This window comes from Lolium perenne, chromosome 4 (assembly GCF_019359855.2).
Source record: "Lolium perenne isolate Kyuss_39 chromosome 4, Kyuss_2.0, whole genome shotgun sequence".
In the NCBI taxonomy this organism is placed as follows: domain Eukaryota; kingdom Viridiplantae; phylum Streptophyta; class Magnoliopsida; order Poales; family Poaceae; genus Lolium; species Lolium perenne.
Genome location: NC_067247.2, coordinates 347647174 through 347667045, shown reverse-complemented (window position 1 = coordinate 347667045; position 19872 = coordinate 347647174). Strand labels below are relative to the sequence as shown.

The window sequence follows — 19872 nt, the reverse complement described above, 5'->3', positions numbered from 1 at the left end:
AAATCTTTCAAATTTGAGAATTGTTCTAATATTTTAAAAATTATATTTTAAAAATATTCGTTTTTTAAAAAATTCATGTTTGTGAAAAATAGAAATTTTTCCGAAAAAACCCGGATTATGGAAAATAAAAAAGAAACAACAGAAAAAAAACGAAACGAGAATTACCTTTTAGTGGGCCGCGGCCCAGCTAGCCACTGCAGCCACACACGGGCAGCGAAATGAAACAGCCTGTCGGGGGATAGTGGGCCGGGCCCAACAACGGCCGGGGGTGTGCGGCTCCACGCTTGGCACCGACCAGGTCGGTGTAAAGCAGCCTCCAAAGAAACCGCTAGCTGGCGAGAAACCTGAAGCTGCGGAGTAGCGGGCTGGCCCAAACACGCACTGCGATAGATAGCGTGCGCGTTGAGCAGTGAATGTGAATAGGAATTTGGCACTTTGCTTTCTCAGCCCGCGCACAAACGGTGCCGCGACGTTTCATGATTTCCGGCCTACACGGCGGCCCAACAATAAAAGTCGTTCTCGGCCGAGCGTTTCCCTGTAGCGCGTCATTCTCGGCACAGTAGTAAACTTGTCTCAAGAAAACAATAAAAGTCGGCCAAGAAAACCAGCCGGTCTAATCAATCGACCCACCAATCAGAAACTCAGCCCCCTTCTTCCTTCATCGGTTACTCGCACGCGAAGCAAGCAAGCGGACGCGGACGCCGGCCGGCGAGGTAAACCCTCTCGCTCTCTCCTCCGATTGATCGATTTCGCGCCTGATCCGCTTCCGATTCCCTGCGCTTCCGTTTGATATAGGGTTCTGTGCGTTCAATTTCCGGGGACGAAGCCAGGGCTCGCCGTCGCCGCTTCCTTACGCGTCGGGCAGTGGAGGCACCCTCGATTCGTAGCCCCGAGCAACCGCTCGCTCCCGACAACTCCTCCCCCCACCACCAGGTACCTCTCCGCACTTGTTATTCTTCTTCGATTTCGCTCCAAACACAGCGCGGAATCCAGATCGGGTGGGTCGGCCCGGCGCTGCCGTCGGGATGTAGGGGATGGTCAGCGGGGACGGCCGGGATAGGAGGGAAGGGCACCTCGCTCCGGGCTGGGCTAGGCGGGGCGGCGGCCACCTGTAGCTGTCTCGCGCGCGGAGGGATTGGAAGCGGGCTGCGCACGCGTGTTGCAAGGCAGACGAAGAAGATAGGGCAGGGGGGGGAGGGGCGGGGACGACCGGGATATGAGGGAAGGGTCAACGCGCGGGGGCGCCATGGACATGGACAACGTGTTAATCATGATGGGATGATAGTGCTAAGGCCTGAGATATTTCCAAAAATTCCTATACACAACTGAATTTATATTCTCTGTACACTTGTTTCAGTGGTCCAGCATCTTTATATATGTTTGGGTAAGTCATGTCCTTACTTTCTAGACTAGAGTGTACCAATATAAGTACAACCTAGGAAAATCCATAATGCTCAACATGGTCCGCAGTTTCAGTTATGTTAAAGTATCCTGGAATTCAGTTTGGGCTTTAGTTAGTGCCAAATCTGGTGACTGTTACCCTGTTTTACTTTTGAGTTTGTACATTTAGCATGGATATTGGGATCATATACTGTTATGCTCCCGAAATCTCTAGCGCCCTTATTATTATTGCAGCTGCAGCTTGAGGCCTTGTTTACTTATCTGGTATTTTTGGGTTTGGGAGGGTAAAATACCGGCCCACGACTGAATCCCGAAATTTACCGGACGGCCCGTTTACCTCTTGATCTTTTTGGGTAACATTCCGGTCCATCCCAGATCTTCCCGATCCAATAAGCTGCACCCTCCGGTTTTCTCAGCCACGAGGTAGACCCCGTGTATTCGCTCGTGAAAAGGGGAGACGAGAGACGGAGGCGACGCAACGGCGGCGACAGGCGGCGGGGAAAGGCGACGGAGGCGGGAAGAGAACGCGCAAATCACGGGGGCGACGAGATACTCCTCCGGCCACTGGTCCCCGGTGAGTCCTCGCGCTCCTCCCCTTTCCCCTCCTCCCTAGCTAGGGTTTCTTGGTGTCGCCGCCGTCCTCGACGGGAGGTCGCCGTCGCCTCCCTCGAGATGGGTAACCTCCGCCACCTGTGAGTCCGTGTCAGATCACGTCCTTCTAGGAGCTTGCAGTTTACAGGTGTCCGTCGAGTAGAGCACACAATCGATCCTTGTGGTGATTTCCTAGGATTTCAAACCTACACTTCGTCTACCGGTCCAACGTGGCCATGATACAAGTGCTTCATGCGTTGGTAACTAGAGGTTATTGGATTTGTACAATTTCCTTACCGCTGTAACTTGTGGAATGTTCTTGGATTAGGAAGTTAGGTACCAGTTTTGTGTGGTCGACTTCTTTTTCGCACGTCCAGATTTAGGCTAAGCAGCAGCAGCAAACTGAACTATTGATACACATCGTCAGTCATATCAACTGCCGGTTGAATTTCAGCCATACTGCCCATAGGAGATTTAGAGAATTTCCTGGTTTCCTTGGGCCATGTCACAGTGTCAATCTTACTAACTAAAGGATCCTCAGAGGCTTCATATCTTACTAGAATTAGGACTGATATTGTGTGCTTCTGACGACGAGCAAGTAGATGATAAACACACTTTTCAGAAGTTCTATTTCATCATGGAACTGGGACTTGTTGGCAGTGGAAGCTCCTGCTTATCTTTCCAAAGAGCTGCATAAATTTGACAGAAATTTTCCGAGTTAGCTTATGTTTCCTAGTCAGACAGGAATGTACATGTAGGCCATGTGCGCAGGGTGCGGTGCAGTTGGTGACCGTTCTTTGGTAATTTGGTAGGATTCAGGAAACAGCAAACTGAACTCAGTCAGTTCTGCTCTATTAACACTTGGAAATTTTTTGGTGCTCTGAAAGGGTTCTTTATAACACTGGAGGAGTAACAGTGATATATTAGAACTTGGATAACTGCTAGACTGCTGGTTGACATCCATATGTTGGTATCCTGGTAGAGTAACATGAAGTAGATGTTACTTTTGAAACTGTTGAAGTTAATCATTTACATGAATAGTAATGCACCAATGCTCTGCATCTGGAACCCACTTTTAAATGAACAGTAATGCACCAATGCTTCTTTCCTTGCAATGGATGTCGTATGTGCCCTGATGCTACTCTGTATTGTCAATCCTATGATCTGCATTTCCATTGCGCATTTCTTGAACTGCTATTTGTTGTCATGCTTGAGTGCATGGTTTTTCAGTTTTTACTGTCAGGTTGGATTGGACACTGTGTTCCTTTTATTTTTCCTTGTGGTACATGGATTGTCTGATTGAAGTGCATCGGGATCAGGATCAGTTGCTTCATTCCTGGTGGTGGTCGAATGGTATTTTTTGGTAACACAATGTTGTCTTTCAAAACAAAAAGGGCTAGCAGTGTTGTTGAGTTCGTTTGCTGGTTGATATTAAATTTTACCTCTGCGTGTATTTCTAGCTGGAGGTCCTCTGGCGGCAGCGTGGTTTTCGGCGTTTGGCGGCGAGCGCGCCATGACTTCTAATATTCTTCAAACTACATGACACTGAGTTTATGGTGGCGGTTGCTCATGTGTTGGGTCGAGCATTTATTTATATGTGTGTTCTTGTTCGAGAAAACTGTATGACAAAATTGCATGACACTGAGTTTATGGCGACGGTTGCTCATGTGTTGGGTCGAGCATTTATTTATATGCGTGTTCTTGGTCGAGAAAATTGTACTGTATGGCAAAATTGCATGACACTGAGTTTATGTAAAGACGAAGTTTTTAATTTACTGATTGTCCATTATAATGTCCTGGGATGAAAATATTGAGTTTTTATTACATATTCCCTCTCATCCCCAAAACAAAGTAACTAGAGGTTGGGGGAGGGTGTGGGGAAATGAGGGGAAATTAGGGGGAAACTGGGGATTTGGTGAAACGGGTGTTTTCACCCAATCCCCTCTCATCCCCAAACCCCCAGGGGATGAAAATACTCTAGGAGTAAACAAGGCCTGATTGCAGAGATACTCCGTGCTTTGCTGTGAACGTTGAATTTTTATTCGATAAAAAATGAGTTCTTATTACTTTAGAGAAGATCGTTACATCACTGTACCCTGAATAGCAGATTTTATAGTGTGGATTAGGATTAGAGGGGAATTGAGTGGATTGGGTGAAGAAAGTGATTTCACCAAATCCCTGTGGGTATAATACCCTCTGATCCTCCTGTGCCAAACGACGCCTCCTTAGGTGGATCAGCTGCTTAGGTTTGCTTGTAGTTGCTTTGCTTCCTCCTGTGCCTTGCCGAATGTCAGGATAATGTTAGATAATGACATCGGCAGTCTGGGATTAGAAGCCACTGCAGGTGACTATATCATCTTGCCAGCAGGCCATTTGAATGATGGGGTGGAATTCAATGTGCTGCAGTATAAGCTTGTGGTTTTTTTTGTGATGTGATTTTCTAGTGTATTGTCATTTTTTTGTTAGTAATGATATGCCGCACAAGTCCGTTTTCTCAAGGATATATGAGCATCCTGTCACTAGTGTTTGTTATACCTTTGAAAAGTTATTTCCCATCAGAATTTATTTGTATGTTAACTCTATTCATCATGAAAGTGAGTTCAAAATTTTCAAATTACATAACCTTCTCTTTCTTTTGATGCAGATTGCTTTTGCGCAATGAGCTGGAGAATTCCTTTTATCGGGTAGGTTAATGTCAATTGTTCTAATTGAAAAGTCATCTAGGGAAAAAGGCTTGGATTTGTTGTTGTTGTTGAAAAGTCATGTAGGGATACTTTCCCATTCTCATTTCTGAGTTCTGTCTGTTCATTTTTCACTCACTTGAAGCAGATTTTGCCTGTTGTATGAATTTAGTTATCTCTGATCATAATTCATAAACCAAATATATCAGGAAATAGTGTAAAATACGTGTCATTTGTTTCTCATTGTCCTGGAGCTTATGTCGATATTTTCTTGTATGGATCGAGCGTCCTCTTTTGTTGGAAACCTAATGCTGTGGAATAGTGCAAATGAATTAATTTGTCAGTTCATGTAAGTTATCTATCAGTGGCTCAGTCCAACTACAAAGATTCGTGCGGTGCCTAATTTTAGTTTCTAAGAAAACAGCACACTCAGCTTTTTCTTGAGCCTGCTCAATTTTTCCAAAGCATCATTTAGTTCTCTGCCAAAGAGAGTTGGCATCACTCCTAATCTCCTATATGCCATTGCATATGGTTGGATCTTCTGAGTATATGTGAATTGACACTGTATATATGTCAGCAGCTCTCAGCAGCAGCAGCAGCAGCAGCCTGAACCTAATTTCCAGGACATATCTACGCAATCTTGGTACCCTCCCTCGGTGGTAGGTTCATCTTCACATCCATCCACGCCCACCTCATCCAGTGCTAGTACACATCAAAGAGCTTCAGATCATCCTCAGTCTTCATCACGTGGCCAACCATCTCCAGCTGAGGCTGCAGGAATAATTGCTCGTCTGAAGGACAAGAGGTATGATATTGGCCTTCTTTTCTTTTCCTGCTGCTTGTATCTTGCCTGATCTGTATTATGGAGTGTAAATTGCAACCGACATCTTAGTTTTGCCCATGATACGACTTATATTTCATCTTCAAATTGACAGTGTTTCTACCTGGTAAACTATGCTATTTAGAGAAATGTTCCTTTTAAAGTTGGTTATTTTCTGTAGTGTACCACACTGCAGTAACAAAATTAAGACTGGCATTTTCCATTCCATCTAGGAATACCCAAAATTTGAATAGTTCCGCTTAAAGCAATACTGAACAAGCTTTCTGGCAGACACAGAACATCCAAGTTGTTAAGAAAGATATTTTATCTAAAACCTTACACCGTTGAAGAATCCCTCACTGTTTGGCAATGTTGGATATATAATATGAGAAGAGAACTAAGGAAGTAGCTAAAATTCAGTGGTCGTGTTATGTAGGCAATCAAATTTGCATTCTATGGTTGATGGTTTTCCTTAAAGATTTGAATTTGTCATGTTTTCTTATTGTTCTTGCAACTTATGTAGGAAGTTATTGCAAGATATAATTCATAACACTGTTGCTAAATAAAGCCAAATTTAATTTGTTGCTTTTTCTCGCATTAATAACATCATCTCTGCATATGCTATGTATCTTCTCTCTGTTATTATGAGAAAATGTCGCCAATAATTACTGAACGGAGTCACATGATTCATCCATGCGCCATGGTCTGTGCTACATGTGCATCCTTGTATCTGGACATTGGTGTTAGGCATTAGCATACGCTCTCTTTTACAAATTCACATTGGCATCACAGAGATAAGAATAAGAAGGTTCATGCAAGAATGAAGGTTTCTTCAGTCGCCTGTTTTTTTTTCACTCAAGACAGATGACCAGAGCAAAGTAGAACGATTTTGTAGGTTGCTTCTGAAGGAAAACTATAAATGGATTACTGACGAGTAAAAAACAAATAGTGTAAGCTCGAAGGGAGTATATATGCTAGAGTATTTTGAAGTTCTGTTCTACATGGGCATTCTAGTATCTGGGCATTAGAGCATACACACTCTTTTACAAATTAACAGCGGCATTGCAGAGATAAGAATAAGAAGGGCCATGCAAGAATGAAATTTTCTTTGATTGCCTGTTTTTTCACTCAAGATGGATGACCAGATCCAAGTAGAACATTTTGTAGGTTGCTTCTAGAGGAAAAGTATAGATGGATTACTGATGAGTAGAAATCAATAAGTGTAACCAGTAAGCTCGAAGGGAGTATATATGCTAGAGTATTTTGAAGGAGCATTTATGCATAGTTGTGTCATGTTTCTAACCCCATATGTTTACTGTGTATTTGCACACAATTCCTTTACGCAGCATTACATGGTAATATGATGCATACTAGTTTGCACTCTGGAATACAGAACTATGTTGTACTGCACTGTTCTTACTTCTTATATTGGTGCAGTGTTGATGAATTGCAAAGGCTGTTAAAAGACAAAGAGGCATATAATGCCTTTTTCAATTCTCTCGATCAAGTGAAAACCCAAAACAATGTAAGTATTGTTGCTGCATCTACCATGGGCTATTGTGTTGCTGATTCCACTGTGGTATAGTTGAAGTGTTGTTTTACTTGATAGTTGCTGTTTGTAATGTAATTTTTTTGCTGTTGGCTCTAATATAAAAGTGGGCCCAGGTTGCTAACTGCTAAGAATGGTTCCTCTGGTTAGTATTAATTAATGTTCTGTTTTAGCATAAGTAGACATCTTTTGAGCCAGGTTCATTTGTTCCAGTTTTACTGCAGAAATTCTTGTGAGCTTTATTAATAAACCTTATAAATTGATTAAATGGGATGGATTCACGTTATAATTCATGTGAGACTTATTGAATTGTTCAAATCTTAACTGTTCATTTGTGCCTTGGAGGTTGGAGTGAACCCTCTTTTGTAACTGCGTGTTCTTAAATAGTTCAGATGTCATTTTGGCGATTATTTCTATATTTGTTGGTGGCCGTATTAAATTAAAAACAAATTGAGCTACCTGAATGCTAGATCTTTTCCTAAGAGAGCTCTGTCAATTTTCTCACTTGTGGTTCTTTATGTTCAGTTACGTGACGAGCTTAGGAGGGAGACACTGCAGCTTGCAAGTGAGTTACTCATTCTATATCTGTAGATCAAATATTGATGTTTCCATATCACTTGTTGGCTAAAGTACAAAGAAGATACAACAGGATTTTGACTCTCTAAATGGAATGCTGTTGGTTATGGTGAATTTACAGGAGAAAATTTGGAAAGGGAGCAACGGATTTCAGAGCTCAGGAATCAGGTTCAGTACACCTCCCCCCTCAAGTTCACACTTCACAGCTAGCCATGCTATTTTTCCAGGCAGTGTTCAGTTCAAACCATTAGAAATACTAAACCGCATCCCTACTGTAGTGATTTGTGCAACCTTCCTATATCCTCTTGATAATTTCCTCCCTGAAATTCTAATTGTTTTTGTGGTTTGTGCAGTGCACTATTATAAGAACTACAGAACTAGCAACTGCTGAGGACAGGTTGGCTGACTTGGAAAGGCAGAAGGACGAGATTATGAGGTCCTATTCTCCTGCTGCACTGCTCGCCAAGCTGCAAAGTAAGTACTCTGGACAGCTGCATCTCCAATTCCTATGTTCTCTTCGTTGCATACTTTCTTCGGAGGCTGCTCACTTTGTGGCTTGCATTGAAATTGGATATGATATGCTCCATAACTACATAAGTACTCCATACTCCTGCACATTTACCAATATCTGATTTTCTTGCTATGCATGCACCACACATGTGTACTGGCCAAGTGGCAGTGATACAGCTGGGAGCATAATTGACCCCGTGTTGTTCTTTGGTTGCTTCCGATGTAAACCAGCTGTTGAAGTTGAACAACGTAGTAGTGCTATTTCTCGCGCAAACTTATTGCTGACACGCTCACATTGCGTCGGTGCTTTTCTCAGGCACAATGGCTAAGTTGGACGAGGAGTCGGAGGAGCTGCACCAGAAGTTCCTGGAGAAGGACATCGATCTGACCACCTTCGTGCAGAAGTACAAGAAACTCCGAGCTGCGCACCACAAGTACTTGTTGCTCCACCTCGCCGGCAAGACCTCGCTCCGCTGATTTATCTATCCATCTTCCGTCGTGGATCTCTCTGCTCTGTTGTATCCCGTTTCTGGTGGTGTCTGCCCGCTTGCCCCTGTTTTTGACCGTAGACACCAGACTGAGGTCGCGTGTATAGTTATGGTCGACTTCACGAGCATTTTAAGTATTGCTGAATTGTTGATGTCGAATGCAGAATATGACCAGGGTCTTGGAAACAAGGAAACATGCTGAGTCTTTCTTTTATAATTACACTCATAACAATTTGGTTTTAGACAAGTGCAGGTGAAGATCATGCTGAACTACAGTGTTGTCAGCACGATGTTTCCTCTCATTCTCTGACCCATATCCCCTATCGCGTCACCTATAAAACTGTTGCAAAGTCTTGTGCACCCGGAATATCAAGCATTCAAGCGACCTATGGGACCTGCTGCAAGTTGTCATGGGAGGTGCGTTGTACATTTGAAGGTTAGCGACTCGTGCATTGAACAATCCCGCGAGATATTTCACGGGGAAACATAATTTCCTAGTCGATCAGCCCACACAGCGTGTTTTGGGGATTGGATCCGATCTCTGCAACTGCAAGAATTTGCATTCATATGCATAGACAGAACAAAAGTGCATTATTACTAGCTCTGAAATTAGCATAGAAGTGTCCAAGGGTTTTTCCCTTGTAGCAGTACAGGGTAAGAACGAGGGGTGGCGAGTGTTGTCTGCACTCTGCATCGCCGTAAGCGGCCAAGGCGCCCGTGACCTGCCGTCGTTTGGAGGTGACTGATAGATGTAGAAGCTACGCGCGGCTGCGTGGGGTATATGGAGCACAGTATAATAATCAGATCATTTACCGGAGATTAGCATGTGTGTGTGTGTGTGTGACACATTGTTTTGTTTAGTCGCAAGATGACTAGGAGCGTAGTTTGGCTTGCAATGACATACTTCTCATTTCCATAATTCTTGTCGTGGTTTTGAACCACTACAAAAAATATGGAACTCATATGGAGTAAGACAATCTGAAGGGGTTCTCTTCCTCATCGAAAGATCGGTCGTCTTAATTTTTTGCTACCTAGGGTATGCAGGTAACTTCCTTGTACAGTTTTGGACAAGGCGGTTTTGCACCTGGGAGCATATGCTCCTGGTTTTTTAGATGACTTGTAAACATAGTTCAAAACAATAAAAAAATTCTGAAAAAAATTTAACGCGTACATCTCGATATTATGTGGGCCCACAAAGCTATTTCACGGAAACCGATATTTTTTTGTGTCATGTGCGAAAAAGACAAATTTTGGTGCTTAATAAAGCTTTTCATAAAATATTTCTTTATCTTTTTTACACAAGACAGAAAAAATGTCAATTTTCCGCGATACTCGGCGTGCATACATATAATGTCGACATATACGCACCAAATTTTTGTTCAGATTTTTTTATAAAAAATTGAAATGTTTTCTCGGGTACCAAGAGCATATGGTCCCAAGTTCAAAAGTGGTTTTTTGATACAGTGATGCATTTGTTTGTCCATAGTCCTAGAACGGTATATGCTTGTCATGAACGATCGATGATTGAATGAAGGGATGATGAGTGTTCGCGTATGCATGCATGGCATATTCTGCGTCTTTGTTAATAGTGCTGACAGCTCAGGCGTCCATATCAAGCACTAGAAAAATGTGATCATTCAGCTCGTCAGCCAGAGTTGTACCAGTGACACGAATTCGTGTAAGAGGGGACGGATCGACCTCAAGGATTAATTGCACTTGCACTTGCATCCACGGGCAACCAGAGTCCAGAGCGAAGTTCACCTCGCAACAAGCTGGAGGTGCCGCGCGCTCGTGAAGGAGGACGTCAGTCGTCAGGCCGATTCATGTGACCCTTGAGCATCTGTATCCGATCGATCGATTCACGTGTAGCCGATCGAGTACCACGGCACAGTAGCACGCGCATCGTACTGCACGTACTGTCAGTGAGGAATGAGGCATATATATGCAGCGATATTTCGATGTGCAAGATAACGTGTAGAGCCAAGAGCGACGGATTGATGATAACAAGATAGGAGGCGCCATGCCAACTTGCTGCTACTGCTACCCGATCGTTCGATCGACGAGATGTGTGAATGTGACTAGAACTTGTCTCCATGTTGACCCGTGAAGAGGATAGCAGGCACTAGGCTAGAATCCAAGAGCTCATGGTGCCCGCCGGCCGTGTATACTGCTGCCAAGGTGAAATACTGTGGCGGTCGACGTCTGTGCCTGTCGGTACTTACAGGTTACAGCACAGGGATCCAAAGACATTTTAATGGAAAACGATCAATTGGTTAGAACTTAAACATGTTGCTTTTTCTAGAAACCGCTAGGCCTGGACTAACGAGCTACTCGGCTCGTTAAGTTCATAATCGTTAAGCCTCAGATCGATAAGCTCAATAGGTATAACAAGCTAAAACCATTGTTTAACTCCGCTTGTTATGTGCTTATTAGCGCTCAGGAGTTGTTCGTTAGAAAAATTGACTAACAGACTAAATAGTACACACATACATCAGTAATGTGTCCAAGCAGCAACATGGTAGAGGCAGACATGTATTAACCAAACATACTAGTTGAGATTTAGCTAGCAAAGCAAGCTATATATAGGCAATTTTGGTGTTTCAAGTTAAAAATATCAAAGTTACAAATATCAAGCTAAATCATCGTTTGGATACGAGCCGAGCTAAGCCGTTCACTAACGTTTCACTGGCATCTTCGGACTAGGCCAGCACGCTCTTCCACGTGCGCTCTCTGCTATCACATTATTATTTTGATTTGAACTTGCAAAACAGGGAAGAGAAAAGGTTACTTCCAAACGTGCGAGGAAGAAAATAACCCTAACGTGTCTACCACCAAGGTTTTGGATACCGGTTTGAAAAAAATCTCAGAGGGGGCTGAGATTTCCGGTAACCACGGTTACCAGAGATAACCGGTCAAATACCACACGAAATTCTCAAACAAAATTTGAATTTCAAACTGAAAAATGTCTAAATATTTTTAAAAATAAGGTTTTGAGGAGAAGAAAGTGAAAGATTTGTACAATGAGTTGGGGCATGGGGTTATAGTGGAGAGAAAACACGTACGATTTAGTTTGGCTAACCAGTCAGCCTAAATTCAAACCAAATTTGAATAGACCAAGATTTTTTGGCCGATAAATTCATTTACCGGAGGGGGCTGAGAATTCCGGTTACCGGCCGGTAACCGCGGTATTCCAACCGGTAACCAAATCCCTGTCTACCACTCTCCTCTTGATAACCCACTGTGCCCCCAAAAAAGGCTCCCTGATCTAGTTAAACACATCTAGAATATACTTCGTTTTATAATTGTTGTGGTGATTTTAATTCAAATTAAGAAAATATTTCAGCGAGGGAATGACAGCATAGAAATTCCGACTAGAATAAAAATCGGAAGAAGTTTTATCCCAAAACCCACAAATAATCCGGTCACCGAGAAGGCTAAACCCCCTATATAACCCATCTCACACTCCTCCCTCACACACGGAGACTGACACTCTCTCGTAGCTAGTCCCAAGCTAACCTCCGCGCCATGGCGGCCACCCCCATCACTCTGCTCCTCCTCCTCGTGGCCACCGCCGCCGCGGCCGTCGACCTCTCCGTCTACCACAATGTGCACCCACCGTCCTCCTCCCCGCTCGAGTCCATCATCGCGCTAGCCCGCGACGACAACGCGCGCCTCCTCTTCCTCTCCTCCAAGGCCGCCTCCACCGGCGTCACCTCCGCGCCCGTCGCCTCCGGCCAGACCCCGCCCTCCTACGTCGTGCGCGCCGGCCTCGGCTCCCCGGCGCAGCCCATCCTCCTGGCCCTCGACACCAGCGCCGACGCCACCTGGGCGCACTGCTCCCCGTGCGGCACCTGCCCGACCAGCAGCCTCTTCGTCCCGGCCAACTCCACCTCCTACGCGCCCCTACCCTGCTCCTCCACCATGTGCTCCGTCCTCCAGGGCCAGCCCTGCCCGTCCCAGGACCCCTACGACAGCGCCACGCCGCTGCCGTCCTGCGCCTTCTCCAAGCCCTTCGCCGACGCCTCCTTCGACGCGTCGCTGGCCAGCGACTGGCTGCGCCTGGGCAAGGACGCCATCCCCAACTACGCCTTCGGCTGCGTCGGCTCGGTGACCGGGCCGACGTCCAACCTGCCGAGGCAGGGGCTGCTGGGTCTCGGCCGGGGCCCCATGGCCCTGCTGTCCCAGGTCGGGAACATGTACAGCGGCGTCTTCTCCTACTGCCTGCCCAGCTACAAGTCCTACTACTTCTCCGGCTCGCTCCGGCTGGGCGCCGCCGGCCAGCCCACGCGCGCGCGGTACACGCCGATGCTGAAGAACCCGCACCGCTCGTCGCTGTACTACGTGAACGTGACCGGGCTCAGCGTGGGCCGGTCCCCCGTGAAGGTCCCCGCGGGGTCGTTCGCGTTCGACCCGAGCACCGGCGCCGGCACGGTGATCGACTCGGGCACGGTGATCACGCGGTGGACGGCGCCCGTGTACGCGGCGCTGCGGGAGGAGTTCCGCCGCCACGTGGCGGCGCCGAGCGGGTACACGTCGCTGGGCGCCTTCGACACGTGCTTCAACACCGACGAGGTGGCGGCCGGGGGCGCGCCGGCCGTGACCATCCACATGGACGGCGGCGTCGACCTGGCGCTGCCGATGGAGAACACGCTCATCCACAGCAGCGCCACGCCGCTCGCGTGCCTGGCCATGGCCGAGGCGCCGCAGAACGTGAACGCCGTCGTCAACGTCATCGCCAACCTGCAGCAGCAGAACGTCAGGGTCGTCTTCGACGCCGCCAACTCCCGGGTAGGATTCGCGCGAGAGTCCTGCAACTGAGATTTGTGGCGCGACACCAAGTTTAGCGTCTCCATGCATGAAATTAGTTTATTAATCTCGACGCGCGGTGGCGTCGTCTTCTCTTGTTAATTGATGATTTGTGGCTTAATTTTCTAGTGTGTGAAATAATGGGAGTGGCATCGAACTATGTCACGTGTGGTATGTGCTGTGTTTCTACTGTATACGTGTGGATAAGACTAGGGAATTAATTTGCTGGCAACTGTTTTACTGGTGTGGTTCATTTGACTGTTCTGCAGCTTGCAACTTGCAAGAGATTGATTTACAGGCCAGGCGTAGTTGCAGGACTAATTTCACATTGTGATTAGGTTTGACTAAGGGTGGAAATTGATTGGGTGCGGATTGAATAGTGTTCTTCTTATATCCATTCTCATATTTTTAAAATGAATACGGTTGCGAGTGCGGATGTTGATGAATATTAATATAGAGCGGGTGTTACTTTAATATGAAAATATTTTCTCCATTCGACAAATAACGAAATAATAGACTCATAATACTAAATCACACGCATAATGATATAATACACAATAGTTCCCTACCTCTATAAACACCTTCGAGAAAATAAGTTCAAAAAACTGATTTAGCGGGTCCTGAGATTGATGAAGTCACCACATAGGTCTTGATATAGATAAAATATCACCTCTCACTAAAGAATATTCTGCCTTTATAAGAACCTAAGGTTTGATCGCTAGGCGGGGTGCTACTGTCCTCCTAACCATTCAAGTGATCAGGAGGCGTGTTAGCGTGAGCACGCATGTGTGTATGATGGTGTGTTACTTCACAAAAGGAAACCGACATACATGAGATTTGTCCAAGTAGGGTAGCCACACATACGTAATATACATCAAAGAAACATCTGCAGTAAGTATAAAGATAACGTACTGCAGTACTCTATCATACATCCATGAATCATGATCTATCATCCGTGCATGCATATGCATTAAGTATAAAGATAACCTACTGTATTATCTGGGACCATGTTTGGCGGATGGTGGCGGGTCCCCTTGTGTCCCTCTTCCAGCTATGTTCCCTTCCATCCAACGAAGACTGTCATCGTCCCGGTGAGGAGATCTTGCTCCGAAGTTGGTGGCCGTGGAGGTCTCATTGTCGAGTCGGTGGATGCGGGGTGGTCTCCTCATTCCATCAGAGGTGGTCAGCTTGGTCGCTCCGGTGTTCAAGTGACAACACGGAGGTTTGGTGTGGCGAATCAGGGTGAAAACCCTAGGCTTTGGCGTTGGTGATGCGGACGCCTTGTGCGTTCTTGAAGGCATCATTGAGGTGAAGCTCCCATCTCCTTTCTCTAACCTCCAAGGGAAACCGCAGACAAATGGATCGCATGATGGTGACACCTATACGTCGTTCCCCCTTGGGGGCATCAGTCTTTGGAGGTGTGGATCTCGTGAGGGACTCGTGGTTTGGTTTCTTGGCGGTGGTTTTTTTTCTAGCGCATCGACGATGAGATGTCTTGGCGGCGTGACGCAACGTGGTCTTGATGGTGGTCGTGTGATGTTTGACAAGTGAAGGGAGGGGCGTTGTGTGGCGGCGTGGTGTCGTCGTTGACATGAAACGACAAAGCTTCTGTCGATCTTTATCCCAAAGGTTGCTCGATGGTTCGATGGTGGTGACGACTTCCGTAGCGTGTGCATCGGGTGCATACTACGAGTCTGCTAGATCTGATGAGCGCTCCCGTTTCTCTAATGGATGTCTCGGAGTATGCGATGTTCCCGGTTTCTGGTTGATGTGACTTTTCATGTTTCGAGGAAATTAAGATAATGTTGGCATGATCTTCTCTCATTCTTGGATCTATAGGTGTTGTATGGTGGCTTTGAATTTTTGATATATCATCTTTGTCAAATCTTTGCTGAATAAATAAATTAATAAAGAAAGTTGTAACATTGATGTAGGTTCATGCATCCATATAAAGACAACCTAACTGATCATCTTGAAAATAAAAAAAAATCCGAGGCTTAAAAAAAAAGGTTAACCTATCTGACCAGGTGGTCACGTGATCGAGTAAGTTTATTTAAAGAAGACTAGTAAACATGCTCGTGCGTTGCAACGGGATGAGATATTTTTTGTCTTGTAGAGAGCCATAATTCTTGCTTAATTTTTTCATTACCCCACATGTAAAATTCAGGATCATAGCCATGTAATTATATCTTCAAAACAACAAGATTCGACTTTCTTTAACCCTTATGAAACTATAATTAACTTACATACAAAGAAATCAAATGTCATCTCTCTTTTTATTCAAATATCTTCCAGGACCATGTGGATACCAAACGTTTCGAATAGAAGCATTTTCATGAGTAACTCTAATTTTCTCACTCCCACTCAGTGTAGGTTCTATAATATGACCAGTTCCTATGTGTATAAAAGAAAAAAGATAATCTAAACAAAACACAGGGAAAAACTTAAGCACTATTGCAATATGGTGCAAAAGCGGAGGAATTATGAACTTTAATGTTCTCCTATTGCATTTTGTTTCTCTTTCTATTATAACAGGCAGCCCTAGTGTTCAGACATGCATTCGACAGAAAATGACAACGGATGGGAAAAAACTGAAGTATACATGTACATTGTAGCAATAAACTAATTCTATACTGTATTATTCAAGGAGTATAATGAGGCAGAGCTCTTGCATGCCAGTTTAAAAAAAAGATAAATGCCTTGAAAAAGTTAAGCATACATGTAATATGGTGCGAGCTGCTGCAATAGTCCAATTTTGATTTGTACAGGAGAGACTACTTCTAGCAATAGTACCATTTTTAATTTGTTGAGGAGATCGTACATGCAGTTGCAGGCGATTGAGCCATCCAACAAAACGTGGCCGCAGTACGAACTACGAAGCGTCGTGCAAAGCTTTGTTTGGTTGTTCCACACAGAGGGGATAATCTATGCGCTGGTCGGTGAGGACTTATAGCTGCTCCCACTGGTGGCCATAATAATCAGCCATGAGCGCTCAGAGCAGGACCCTTTGGTTGCCGCCGTCCCTCATACAGCGCCAAGGCGGCCTCGTATGCCTATCAGATTTGACGGGATGTACTCGCCCAGCTGTATTCAGGTAATGCGATGGTGGAGATCACCTCGTGGTCGCCGTCGAAAACGTGTACCGCCAAGCTTCTTGAACAGCAACTACGGAGAGCCATTGTCCTTTGTGCACAAGTTCTCACCGTCGGCCCACTCTCGGGCGAAGGCAAAGCAGAAGGCGAAATTGCCGCCGCTGCCGACAGATCGAGCGCGACAACACATGTCGCAGCTCCTCAAGGCGTGGGGTCTGCTTTCGCTGTAATCCGCGAGGAACTCGCTGAGGTCAACACGCACCGGGATGGCCGGACGGTGCCTTTAGCGAGCTGACCACCAAGAAGCTGGTTCTGGAAGGCTACTTGATGTAGCTCAAGAAGGCCCCGAGGTAATTTACTGACAACACCGATGGGACGCAACCTCACTCGGCGATCATCATCGTCAAGGTCGATCGGGTGATATAAGAGTTTCACAGGCAGCATGCCGATCAGACACGAGGCCATGGAGCGTGCATGAAGATCGCCTCCGAGGCTCTCGCTATCTCCGTGAAACAGCTCCACAAGTCTTTGATCGAGCAGGTAAAAAATCCCGACAGATAAAGCTGAACCTGCTTGCTACAGAGCGATCACCGTAAGCCTCAAATCTATTCTCTACCATCTATAGACGATGATGAACCACTCCTAGCTCGATTCCTTCAACGGGAATATGCTGCTCAATGAGGCAGAGACGGCGTCGTGCTCTGCTGGATGCAGGGACACAAAGCGGCCAACGGGCGACACCGGCAGCCATCCGTATCAGCATCGAAGCGGCTCCGCGTCGCCAGCGTTGCCCGAGCCTCACGCCGGTAGTGGTGATCTATCTTTTCCTTCATGTTCGTCGTGTCATCCCGTTCCTGGGCGCGGCAAAGAAAGGCTCGATCGTTCTCCTCGTTTCCTGTCGTGCAGACGATCGTTCTCCTCGTTTATATAAAGACAGATTTCCGTGGGGAGGGGGTTGATTTGATTTGGTATATAGGAAACGTATTCGTTTCCAACTGCGACATGTTCCACGATACCTCCCTCTAGGCGTTGGATTCCCAAAGACCTACGACTCGCGAAGGAGTTGTGGCACCACAAGACACGGAGCAGGCTAATACCGGCGAGTCTATCTATATCTATATCTATATCTATACCTAATAATAAAGGAGCTAAGATTTCTGCCAAAAAGTTTCGTCAACGCTTTTTTTTGGACCGTTTTGCCCTCCCACCAAAACGCATAATACGCACTCATGCCACCGTACCGGTTCAGTTATTTCTCTTGTTTCACAACCCGCACAGGGAATCTAGATCCAATCGTACCAGTACCAGCCTGAGAAACCCAAGCCACCCGGATCTCCCCAAACCAAGTCAATCCCGACGGATCTCATCTCCCCGAAAACTCAGGAGAAGCTGGGCCGAGGGCCATGACCGCTTGGATGAACGCGCCGTCCGGAACTCTAGGATCGCGTCACGGGATCAGCAGAGAGACATATACGCCCGAGGAGAGATCGACTTACACCGACGATGTCGATTTTCAATTTTTCATCTTGGAAAATTCGAAATCACTATGAAGCGAATTTATCTCGGAGCGGATAGGTGATTTGAAGAATTGCTCGGGTTGAGAGGTGATTTGAAGAATTGCAGATAGGATGCTTCGAACAAGGGCCTCGATGAGCTGCATCAGCGCGCCTCCATGCCCTCCGTGCCAAGGTTCCCGAGCAGATGGAGGTCTCTCTTGGATGCGGTCACGGACTCGATCAGTTGATATGGTAGCCATGGAGGCTACTCAAGGGCTTGCCCTGGGCTGACGCTGCCCCGGCCTGGTGCATGGTGTCTGACCATGGCAACCTCCCCGCCGCCTTTGTCAGATTGCTTTTCCACATACGGTGTTCAGTTTGAAGCCTATTTTTCACGCCTGTCAGAGCTCATGATTACCTGATTAACAACGCTTAGGCTCGTCGAGGGGAGGCGGCCGCTGGAGCCAGCGTCCTCCATGACGCGAGAGAAGCTCCTCCGGTTGGCCTCTGGCCAAGCGCCTCCCATGCCGTACACCCAACAAACTGCGCAGGTGTTCCTTTTATGAACGGAGGTTTCTGAATCTCCTTTTTCTGAATTCAGAACAGCTGAACTCGAACCATAAATGTGCTTGCAATTTTGTCTTTGTGAATCTTACCAAGCTATCTTGATCAGTCCAAAGCTCCTATTTTAGGCTCTACAAGTTGACATGAGTTGGCCCGGCCACATGCTGCTGAAATCGCTCCCAACAAGAACAACCCGCGGATTCTAAATTCTCAGCTATGGGTATGATTTCAATATTCTCTTCCATTTTAATAAGTAAGGTTTATATGTTTCTGAAAAGTCAAGGAAAAAAAGTATGATCAAATTTTTAGAAAAATATTTCAATAAATATGATATTTTATGGATATCATATTAAAATATATTTTATAATGTATTTAATAATATTAGAATAGGCTTGCGATTTGCTCCGTAGCGAAGTACGGGTTTTGTCCTAGTCTAACAAACGAAACGAAGGAAAGGATTGGTTCGTACGGACGAAAGCGTAAAGTGGGTTGGACGAAAGCGCAAAGCGACGGACGAAACCAAGGAAACCTTATTTTCTTTATTATTAGGTATAGATATAGATATAGATTGAGATAGAGATTACCAGCCCTCAAGGTTTCGTTTAAGCGTGGAGAGATGATCAGTTTTTCTCGAGAGAGAAATGACAAGGTCAGTTTGTATTTGTTTTTGGGCAAATGGCCAGGTTAGTAGTCACCAGGCCCACTAGTTTACCCGGCCGTGAACGACTCGGCCCTTTCCGGTTACATGTGGCTGTGCGGGGCTCTCACAGTCACACAGATTGATTAGTCCCACCTCGCTGCTTGGGTAGCGCAGCTCTTCGAGCGAGGTGTATATAAGGAGGGCCAAGGCGAACGTTTAGAAGCACGCAGCTGCGCAGCGGGCACAAAGCGAACTATTCTTTCGCCTTTTACTAAAGAATACCGTGTGCACACTGCAATTTGCAGCATACGCTAATTTTTTAAAGGGGATTCTCCTTTACTGGAGGGCCCCACAATCCAGTGGCAAACTTAGAAATTTAGTAATCCTTTTTAGTCATTTCCTCTGTCTTGAACCGTACCCCATCCAGGGCGCACCAGCTGGGTGAAGGTATTGCTGTATTGGATGGCTAGTCCGCATAATTAACAAGCAACAAGTTCTAAAAGTTTGTTGCGATGCTGTAGCGTGTAGAATAGAACCAGTAAAATAAAACTGAAAACCGGAATTTGAATAATTTGAATTGGCGCGGGTAAATTTAGGCGATCATAGTTCATAGTTCATACATGAAATAGATGCTTCGATTGCGCATCGATACATACAT

The 19872-nt window shown here is 45.8% G+C and overlaps 2 protein-coding genes and 1 non-coding gene across 5 annotated transcripts; all 3 read left to right on the top strand.

Annotated features, from left to right (window-relative positions):
• Nucleotides 1-671: 671 nt before the first annotated feature.
• LOC127297019 (vacuolar protein-sorting-associated protein 37 homolog 1) lies at nucleotides 672-8833 on the top strand. Of its 3 annotated transcripts, XM_051327272.2 has the most exons (8): nucleotides 672-713; nucleotides 4637-4676; nucleotides 5254-5478; nucleotides 6931-7018; nucleotides 7568-7607; nucleotides 7740-7786; nucleotides 7972-8092; nucleotides 8445-8833. In XM_051327272.2, exons 2-8 carry the CDS (start codon nucleotides 4651-4653, stop codon nucleotides 8603-8605), a joined length of 708 nt encoding a protein of 235 aa, XP_051183232.1. In that variant the 5' UTR covers nucleotides 672-713; nucleotides 4637-4650; the 3' UTR covers nucleotides 8606-8833. The 3 variants fall into 3 exon arrangements, with proteins under 3 accessions (XP_051183232.1, XP_071675521.1, XP_071675520.1); XM_071819420.1 differs by lacking the exon at nucleotides 672-713 and having other exon boundaries at nucleotides 5251-5478; XM_071819419.1 differs by lacking the exons at nucleotides 672-713; nucleotides 4637-4676 and adding an exon at nucleotides 4967-5022.
• A 3293-nt stretch (nucleotides 8834-12126) lies between these two features.
• Nucleotides 12127-13675, top strand: LOC127297020 (aspartyl protease 25). Its single transcript, XM_051327274.2, has one exon. It carries the CDS (start codon nucleotides 12142-12144, stop codon nucleotides 13432-13434), a length of 1293 nt encoding a protein of 430 aa, XP_051183234.1. The 5' UTR covers nucleotides 12127-12141; the 3' UTR covers nucleotides 13435-13675.
• A 5767-nt stretch (nucleotides 13676-19442) lies between these two features.
• Nucleotides 19443-19562, top strand: LOC127297853 (U5 spliceosomal RNA). Its single transcript, XR_007849535.1, has one exon. It is a non-coding gene; the product is annotated as a U5 spliceosomal RNA (small nuclear RNA).
• The last annotated feature ends 310 nt before the right edge of the window (nucleotides 19563-19872 follow it).